Below are 10,000 nucleotides of genomic sequence, written 5' to 3'. Positions count from 1 at the left end.
ACAAACAGAAAAAAAAAAAATTCAAAATAAAACTAAAGAAAAATCCGCCAAACCAAGAAGATGTACAAAAAGTCAAACAAATATTCCTATTTGCCTGAACATTTGAATAGTTTCAACATCTAATAATTTTTCCTAACCTTTTCTTCCTCTCCGTTTTCCATCCTTTTATTACTTCTACACTCTCATCTATTACTCTTTCTCTCTCATTCATTTTCGTCTTTCATCACCCGGTGACCTCCATGTTTTTCAGTTTTATTCTCCATACATCCTCTCTAACCTTCTTGCCATGCCCGGCCTTTTCTTTCGCCACATTTTAATTTCCTGTTTGAATTAGTTCTTAAATTGTTCAAGAAAAATGCGATTAGGGTTTTCTGCGGGCAGTTACTGCTTCACCAACTTCCTCTCTTAAGATGTCTCCGTCGCCGCCATCTTTTTTTGCGTCGTTACAGTTTTGTGATGGAGGTTGGTTGTGTGAATGTAATATAGCTGTCAGTGTGTGTGTGTGTGTGTGTGTGTGTGTGTGGCTCTGTGTGTGTGTTTTGTGTGTGCATCTTTACATGAATATTTGTGCGTATTTGCGTGGATGTATATAGAATTTTGTATGCGTGTGCGTGTGTGTATGTGTGTGTGGATTTGTATAGAATTGTACATGTATGCGTGTGTGTGTATATGTACGCATGTATGTATATATATATATATATATATATATATATATATATATATATATATATATATATATATATATATATATATATATATATATATATATATATATATATATATAGGTATACACATATATATATGTGTGTGTGTGTATGCGTATATATATATTTATAGATGCACATATGTATATATGTGTGTTTGTATGTGTATGCATGTGTGTGTTGTGTGCGTGTGTAGTTATATATGCATATATACCTGCATATTTATTTAAAGAGGCTTACGAACGATAGAAAACAACACTAAGCTGATGATGATAACCTCCGTCTAAGTAAAAATATGCGTGTATGTTTCTATATATGTCTTTCTATGCATGTGTATGGTTGTATGTGTGTATTTATATACTCATAAGTGTGCATGCATATGCGTTTAGAAATATTCAAATGTAATTTTCATACGTGATATATGCTCGTTGGCGTACTTTTATCAAGACAATGCAAGACACGCACAGTATGTATATACGTCGATTGTGTAGGGTATATACACATATAACCCATGTGTGTAAAGTACGAACTATTTTCATGCGTGTAGTCTGTGCATGTATGTATGTATGTATGTATGTATGTATGTATGTATGTATGTATGTATGTATGCATGCATGTATGTATATGTGCGTGTGTATGTATGTATGTATGTATGTATGTATGTATGTATCTATCTATCTATCTATCTATCTATCTATCTATCTATCTATCTATTTATCTATCTATCTATCTATCTATCTATATATATATGAACAAGCTGTGTGTGATGACAAAAGAGGCAGACCTAAATGTCTTTGGAAACAGGATCATATTTATTGGATGATGCAGGTATGGAGACATACATACAAGACTTCAAGTTTCTGCGTCAACGTTAATCATTTTAACGTTGACAGAAACTTGAAAACTGTATGTAAGTCTCCATAACTCTATCACTCAGTAACTATATCTATATGTATACATTTGCATATGTATGTATGTATATACGAGTGAAGAACGAATATATAGTGCGTGTGTTTATGTAGCAAGAAAAGAAATGACCATTCCGAAATATAACAATAATTTTACTATCTTATTACACATATTATGTGTATTGGTTTAAAATTTTGGTACAAGGTCAGCAGGTAGGACAGAAGGTAAGTCGATTACATTGACCCCAAAAGGTCGAAAGGTAAAGTCGATCTCGGCGGAATTGGAACTCAGAGTGTAAAGAAGGTCGAAATGCCTATTTCTATTTCTTTACTACCCACAAGGGGCTACACACAGAGGGGACAAACAAGGACAGACAAAGGGATTAAGTAGATTATATCGACCCCAGTGCGTAACTGGTACTTAATTTATCGACCCCGAAAGGATGAAAGGCAAAGGCGACCTCGGCGGAATTTGAACTCAGAACGTAATAGCAGATGAAATGCCGCTAAGCATTTTGCTCGGCGTGCTAACGATTCTGCCAGCTCGCCGCCTTACATATTATCTATATTAATTATATGTGTATTACATATTACGTGCATATATTTTTCGTATATGCATATGTGTGTTATATATACTTTTATTCTTTTTAGCATTTCAGTCATTTGACTGCGGCCATGCTGGAGCACCGCCCTTAGTCGAACAAATTGAACCCAGGACTTATTCTTTGTAAGCATAGTACTTATTCTACCGGTCTCTTTTGCCGAACCTCTAAGTTACACGCCAGCATCGGTTGTCAAGCGACGTTGGACACGCACCCCCCACCCCACCCCACCCCCACCCCACACACGCACACCCACATACATATATACATACATATATATATATATATATATATATATATATATATATATATATATATATATGACTGACTTCTTTCAGGTTCCTTCTACCAAATCCACTCACAAGGATTTTGGTCGGCCAGAGGCTATTTTAGAAGACACTTGCCCAAGGTGCCACGCAGTGGGACTGAACCTGGAACCATGTGGTTGGGAAGGAAGCTTCTTACCACACAGCCACAAAAAATAAAAAAATGTTACGTAAGGTCCGGTTTCCCGGTTTCAATGGTGTATATATTCCCCACCTGGTAGTAATGTAAGAGTGGAAGTGAGAAAGGAGAGAGAGAAACAATGAGAGAGAGAGAGAGAGAGAGAGAGAAAGACAGAGAGAGGAAGAGGAAGTGAAAAACAAAAGAAAAGAACGAGGAAGATATAAAATGATCAAGAATAAAAGAGGGAAAGGCAGAGAGACAGCTGATAGAGAGAGAAGGAGAGAGAGAGAGAGAGAGAGAGAGAGAGAGAGAGAGAAGAATAGAGGAAAAGGAAGAAGGTAGAAGGGGCGAAGGAAAGCAAAATGCGAAACGATACTAAACGTGAAAAGCCACGTCAAAGAGGCTAAACAGAGCCAACTACATTGTAAATTGTAAAGACATTCATTGCATAACAAACTGCATAACTTCAACCTTCTGAACACCGAAACATGTTTTTTACCACACACTGTTCTGCCTTCCTTAGAATCTGCGTCTATTCTCATTTTTATTCTTCTGTTATTCTATCCCTAGCCTGTTCTCTCATATGTCTTTGCCTTTTTAGTTGCCCGTTAGTTTTCATTATTTTTTCTCTCCGTCTGTATGAATGACTGTATCAGTACAAAGGTTACAACGATTGACTCGTCACTTATTGATAGTAATCCCAGCTTTTTGGAGCTGTTATATATATATATATATATATATATATATATATATATATATATATATATATGCATCTAGTACACTGTGTAAAGTGGTTGGTGTTAGGAAGGGCATCCAGCCGTAGAAACCGAGCAAAACCAGACGTCTGGAGCCTGGTGCAGCTCTCTGGCTTGCTAGCTCCAGCCAAACCTTCCGATTCGTGCAAGCATGGATGACCGACAATGAGGAGGAGGAGGAGGAGGAGGAGGAAGAGGAAGAGGATATACGTACATATATCAGAAACGAGTTGATAGGGTTGATAAAAAACCAAGGCTGTAAAGATTTTAGAACATTTATAAATAGGTCTTACAGCCGTTTCCAGGATATTTATTATATCCCCTAATCGGAGAAGGTGTGAGAGGATGGTTAAGCAATAGTTAATTTAAATAAGATATGAAATAGAGAGTGAAATGGAGGAATGAAAATAGATGTGAGATATGCAGGGATATTGCATTTGTAGATCCATTATTTAGGCAGAATGGTATACATATAAGATTCCAATACCTTGTGAGTAAATTCCAATAGTATTTAAAATTGAGCATTCCAAGTATAGAGTTTGTATACCGTGCTATTGAATCGGGGTTTTTATTTAAGGTGACCTAAAAGTAGGGAATGTATTTGTAAGGTCAAATCGAAAACAGGAAGAGAGGAATAAAGAAAAGAGAAAAAAAGGGAAAAAGAAAAACAAGGGAGAGATAATAAAGAGATGAAGATAGGAAAAGTGTACCAGTTAGTGGCCAGTCAAGATAACTTGAAAGTGGATTTGTGGTGATAGAGAGAGGAAGATATTAGACTCTAAAAAGATGATAATGTAAAGAATAAAGGAGTGTCAGATAGAAGGAATGGGGGTGATAGAGAGAGAGAGAGAGGTATAATAGTGTAAAAGGTGAAGGAGTGTCAGTTAGGTAGTGATAGAGTCTAAGTGATGGGGCAGAGAGAGGGGTAGTAATATGGTGGAATGAAGAATTTAGGAATATAGATTAGGTGGTTGGACAGGTCAGTGCTTAGTAGTAGAAGAAAATATATGTGAAGATGTATACAGATGCATATATTAGACATGTATATATATATATTTATACTGATATTTATACATATCAATATCTACATATACAACTCATACTCATATGTATATGTACACATGCACATCCATATATACGTGTATCTGTATGTGCGAAAAAAGCGGTGGTTGCATGTGCTTAGTGCCTCATTATGTTTATTTAGTAGTGCTGGATAGTCGTGCTTTAATATTTGAAGTGCCTCCTTCAGGCAAAGCTTGCAGGTTGAGCGTTGACCTCGGTAGGGAAACCCTGAATCCAGTATGGGCCATGATAGAGTATAGGGTATATTTGTATTTTTGAGATGATGTATGTGGTTGGCGAGTGTTGTAGATTTACTATGTTTATCGTATCTAAAAGAATGGAGGTGAGCGGCATATCGTTGCTTAAAATTTTTGGTTGATTCTATGTATATGGCTGTAGAGTTGTGTAATAGATTAAGGACAGTGCATTTGTAAATTACATTATATCTTCTGCAATGGGTTTGTAACGGGCAGATGGTTCCAGGACGGCAATTACAATTAGGTGAATTTTGGGGAATGTGTTCGGGAATAGAGGAGGTAATATCGTCAGAGAGGTTAGAGAAGGGGATAGAAGATTCTAGATTATTAGTATTATTAACGTTATCATTACCATCATTGCTATTATTACTATTGTTGTTATTAATTGTACTATTTGTAAGGGTGGTAGAGATTGTGGTGGTGTTCTGGGAAGTGTCAGCAGGATGGGTTGGGTTGTGGTTGTGGTCTAATGTAAGGGTATCTGTGCTGGAGATGTGTGTGTGTTGAGTGTTCGTATGGCTAGAGTTGTAATTATGTGAGTTTTGATAGTGAAGATAAAGCTTTTGCTTATTAGAGGCTGCTACAATAGATTCGAAGTTGGGTGGGGTAGATTAAGATAGTTTCAGGGTGGATCGATTAAAGATAGAATGATATTTATGTTGCCGAGGGAAGTTAGAGTCTAGTATTTTAAAGAAGGATTTACCTATGTTCTTAACGTTAAGTGAGAATGGGGGTGTGTACCACAGAATAGAGCGTCCGAGTGTGTGTGGTTGGTTGCGATTGTGATGGTTGGTGCGTGTTTGAGATGTGATTTGAGATATATATTGTTTGAGCCTGGTGTTATGAATATATTCTATTTGTTGGGAACAGTCGATAGCGGCGAGTGCTTGATTATAATATGGTTCGTGATTATTGAAAATTTCCTTACTGGAAGAGAGGTCGAATATGCAGGTTGAGATGCCCTTGACTATGTCATTGAAAGTGGATTTGTGGTGATTGGAGTGGATGTTACGGCATTTAAGATATTGATCAGGTTTGTGATAAGGGAAGTATTGGGAAGTTGATAGGTTTAGAGTTGCGTCAAGAAAGTTAGCAGTTTTGTGAGCGTTTTCGAATGTGATAGATAGGCTTAGGTTGAAGAAGAATTTATGTATTTCCTTTCTAGTTCTTTCTAAGGAAGATTTATTTATGCATTTGGTAATTAGTAAAGCGTCGTCCCTGTATAGGCTTCCCTTGATGTTAGGGAAATGTATATGGAGCTGATGTAGTATATATATAGTCCAAGTCAGTGATCTGAGCTGAATCAGATGATCCCATGGTTATGTCGAATAGGTTGCTCTGGTTATTGTTATGGTGATTGACCCGGCACCAATTCTAAATACTATTGGAATCTTATATGTATACCATTCTACCTAAATAATGGATCTACAAATGCAATATCCCTGCATATCTCACGTCTATTTTCATTTTTCCACTTCACTCTCTATTTCATATCTTAACTAAATTAACTATTACTCAACCATCTTCTCACACCGTCTCCTGGAAACAGCTGTAAGACCTATTTATAAATGTTCTAAAATATTCACAGCCTTAGTTTTTTGTCTCATTCTGAAAATATTGATATATATATATATATATATATATATATATATATATATATACACACATATACATATATGCATGCACACGTAAACATGCATGCATAAACATGTATGTATATGTCTTTATATATATATATATATATATATATATATATATATATATATATATATATATATATATATATATATATAAAGACATATACATACATGTTTATGCATGCATGTTTACGTGTGCATGCATATATGTATATGTGTGTATATGAGTGTGTGTGTGTATGTGTGTGTGAAAATGTACATATCACATGATCATATGACCGACCAGAATATTAGATGTTGTTATACATCGCTGTTCACAATGCGCTTTGCATCATTGTAGCTTTCGAATGACGCCACTCCGCTGGTAGGTGAGCAGGCCAACTTTCTTCCCCTTATTGAAAGAAGAAAGAAGCATCGTGATGGCGAGCAACCTGAATCTTCGAAATCACAACCAATTTTTTCTTTCGTGGGTGTGTGTGTACACATACATACATACATACATACATACATACATACATACATACATACATACATACATACATACATAAATGAGCTATTGGGAGATCTGCAGTTACTCTATCCAGATTACAAGTTCAGGTTTATACCTGTAATTATTGGGGCACCGGGGTATGTAACACACTGCCTAAATACCAATCTGGAGAAATTAGGATTCTCAAAACCAGAAAGGAGAAAGCTGATTCGAAGATTACAGATCCAAGCCATCATTGGAATAGTAAAAATCTGTAAAACTTTCTAGACATTTATCATATAAGTATATATGAGCATGTCTAGATATGCAACTATATGCATGAGAATACATATATAAAACAACAGATACAAATATGCACGTGTACATGCATACATACATACATACATACATGCATACATACATACAAAAATACCCTCACTGTTGTTGAAATTCCAATGAAGGAGCCTTAGATCTTTCTCTATTGGCAAGAAATCTGGAAATAAAACTGAATAATCACACACACACACACGCATGCACGCACCTACACACACACATATACATAGATGTGTGTATATGTGTGTGTGTGCGTGTGCTTGTGCGCGCGTGTTTTTAGCACTGGTCATTAGCTATGAATATAACCGCCATGATTCTCAGTTTGCATGCAATACATACATACATACATACATACATATATTGGTGCAAACACATATAGACATGTAAAATTAACAAAATCGAAAATATAAAAGAAAATTATATAAGGGAATCAATGAACTTTACACTCCCAACATATAACAAACTCTATATTGCATAGATACAAACGTATATCAATGAACCTATATATATATATATATATGTATAGTTCTCTTTTCCCTTTCAACACAAACATCACGCAATCTCACACTTATACATTAAAAAATATTTTTTTGTACTTATTTCCCTATGCCCTTTCGTCGGCATATGAAAGTATATACACAGCAGAACAACGACATATTTGTTTTACACTGCAAAGTGGAAAATGAACTTAGGAGGTTGCATTACAGTATTCATGACTTGAATGAAATGGTTTACTTCGAGAATCGAAACCAGAGTATGAGAATCAGTTCATCGAGTACACAAAATATTACATTTCAAAGTTTTCCAAATATATACATGTGTCTGTTTTTATACATGTATATATATATATATATATATAATTGTTGTCAAATTTTATATTGTAAAGTTATATAAACATTTATAATAATTATTTCTAGCACGAGTACAGGACCACATGGGAAAGAAGAACAGTCTATAAATCAATTGACTAGACCAATGCTCTACCGTTCGCGCCAATCTATCTCTCTTTATAAATACTTATAGTGATGGTTTGTAACGTAGGCACAAACTCACGAACTTGGGAGTGGGGTTAGTTGATTAAATTGATCTTAATGTTTGACTGGTACTTTATTTTAGTGATCCCTTGAAGAAGGAAGGGCCGAGTCGAACTTGTTAGGATTTGAACTCAGAATGTAAAAGGTTGTAACTAAATACTGCAACATATTTTGTCCAATACTTTAATGATTATCAATCTGCCAAGAATGGAATCCCATTTCACTAAGTGATAAACCAGTTTTAAAGAGATAGGCTGAATAGATAAAACCAACCCCGGTTTAATATTGCAGTCTATTTTATCAATTATTTTAATCAACTATTTTAAATATTTTAATTATTTTAATCAATTATTTTATTAATTTAGGAGTTGGTTTCACCAACATTATCGAACTGTTGAAGGAATGTCTACGTGACACGTTAACCTGCTGGAAAAAGCGACTCGATACACCTTGCTGGACAATGTTTGGAAAGATGGATGATCACTTTGTGGAAACCTTTGACCAAGCTTGCTTTCCAACCACATGGTTCCGGATTCAGTCCCACTGCGTGGCACCTTGGGCAAGTGTCTTCTACTGTAGCCTGGGGCCGACCAAAGCCTTGTGAGTGGATTTGGTAGAAGGAACCTGGAAGAAGTCCGTCGTATATATATATATATATATATATATATATATATATATATATATATATATATATATATATATGTATGTATGTATGTATATATTTGTGTGTGTCTGTGTTTGTCCCCCCGCCATCGCTTGATAACCGATGCGGGTGTGTTTATATCCCCGTAGCTTAGCGGTTCGGCAAAAGAGACCGAAAGAATAAGTACCAGGTTTACAAAGAATAAGTCCTGGGGTCGATTTATTCGACTAACACCCTTTGAGCGTGGCCGCAGTCAAATGACTGAAACAAGTAAAAGAATAAAAGAAAAGAATATGTTCAGTTAATCAAAGCTGGCTGGGGACGAAACATCAACAACTTTGGAGGAGTGAAAACAAGAGTAATCTTTGAACTCAGAAAAGTCCAGTTGCCTTCCATCTTTAATTATTACGTATTACGTATTACTATAGTAATAATATTTAGTATTGAGTCGACGGTGACGACTTGTGATCGTGTAGCTGCTTCGTACGTAGTATATATTCTTGGAGCGAAGATACAGTGGAGAGTCCTCCTTTGTTTTATTCGAGCAAGCACGAAGCCTAAACATCTCCCCAAGAGACCTGGTGTTTATCTTCAACAAATCACACGAGGTATTGAACATTGTGTTCATCATTGACACATCACATCGTCTGAGGTAGGGTACAAACTATGAACGGTTTGTTTAGTTGTGTGAAACTAGCGCTTTGGCAAGCTACGAGCCAAGAATCAGTTGAAATGAATGTAAATTGTAACTAATTTGTCATTCACTAAACTCCTATATATCTCTAAATCCAAACTAAACATTTAACCGTACTAACCTCATCCAGCCATGCCACCTCTGCATTCTTGGAGGGTCCCCAAGAGCCAATGATCAATCATTCCAACTTGAGCTATCAAATAAAAGAAAAATTAACCTCCCAGAATGAGCTGTAAGTATATTAAAGTTTCATTTCTATTTCTAACATAGAATCTATTAGAAATAACAATAAGTAATATTATAGTAAACAAAGAAACAACTTAGCGACATATTTAAGGTTTTGTTACGATAAAGTTTCTCAGAGAGGAATAAAATAGAAACAAGAAAGAGAGAGAGAGGAATATAAAACAAGAGAGAGAGGGGGAGAGAGAGGGATAAAAACAAGAGAGAAAGAG

General features: G+C 35.6%; 1 protein-coding gene across 7 annotated transcripts in view; it reads right to left on the bottom strand.

Annotated features, from left to right (window-relative positions):
* The window catches only part of LOC106870507 (LIM/homeobox protein Awh), a 379,078-nt gene that overhangs the window by 15,998 nt on the left and 353,080 nt on the right, over nucleotides 1-10,000 (bottom strand). For 2 of the 7 annotated variants that reach the window (XM_089360473.1, XM_089360460.1), the window contains exon 5: nucleotides 9,667-9,738. The exons of 4 other annotated variants lie outside the window; for them this stretch is intronic. In XM_089360473.1, the coding sequence (XP_089216599.1) occupies nucleotides 9,668-9,738 (71 nt within the window). In that variant the 3' untranslated portion in view covers nucleotide 9,667. Of the gene's footprint in view, nucleotides 1-9,666; nucleotides 9,739-10,000 lie in introns of those variants that run through there. One more of the 7 variants, XM_089360435.1, reaches the window with a different exon arrangement.

Source organism: Octopus bimaculoides, chromosome 1 (assembly GCF_046866305.1).
Source record: "Octopus bimaculoides isolate indiv1 chromosome 1, ASM4686630v1, whole genome shotgun sequence".
NCBI classification, from domain to species: Eukaryota; Metazoa; Mollusca; class Cephalopoda; order Octopoda; family Octopodidae; genus Octopus; species Octopus bimaculoides.
This window is presented reverse-complemented; position numbering and strand designations above follow the sequence as displayed.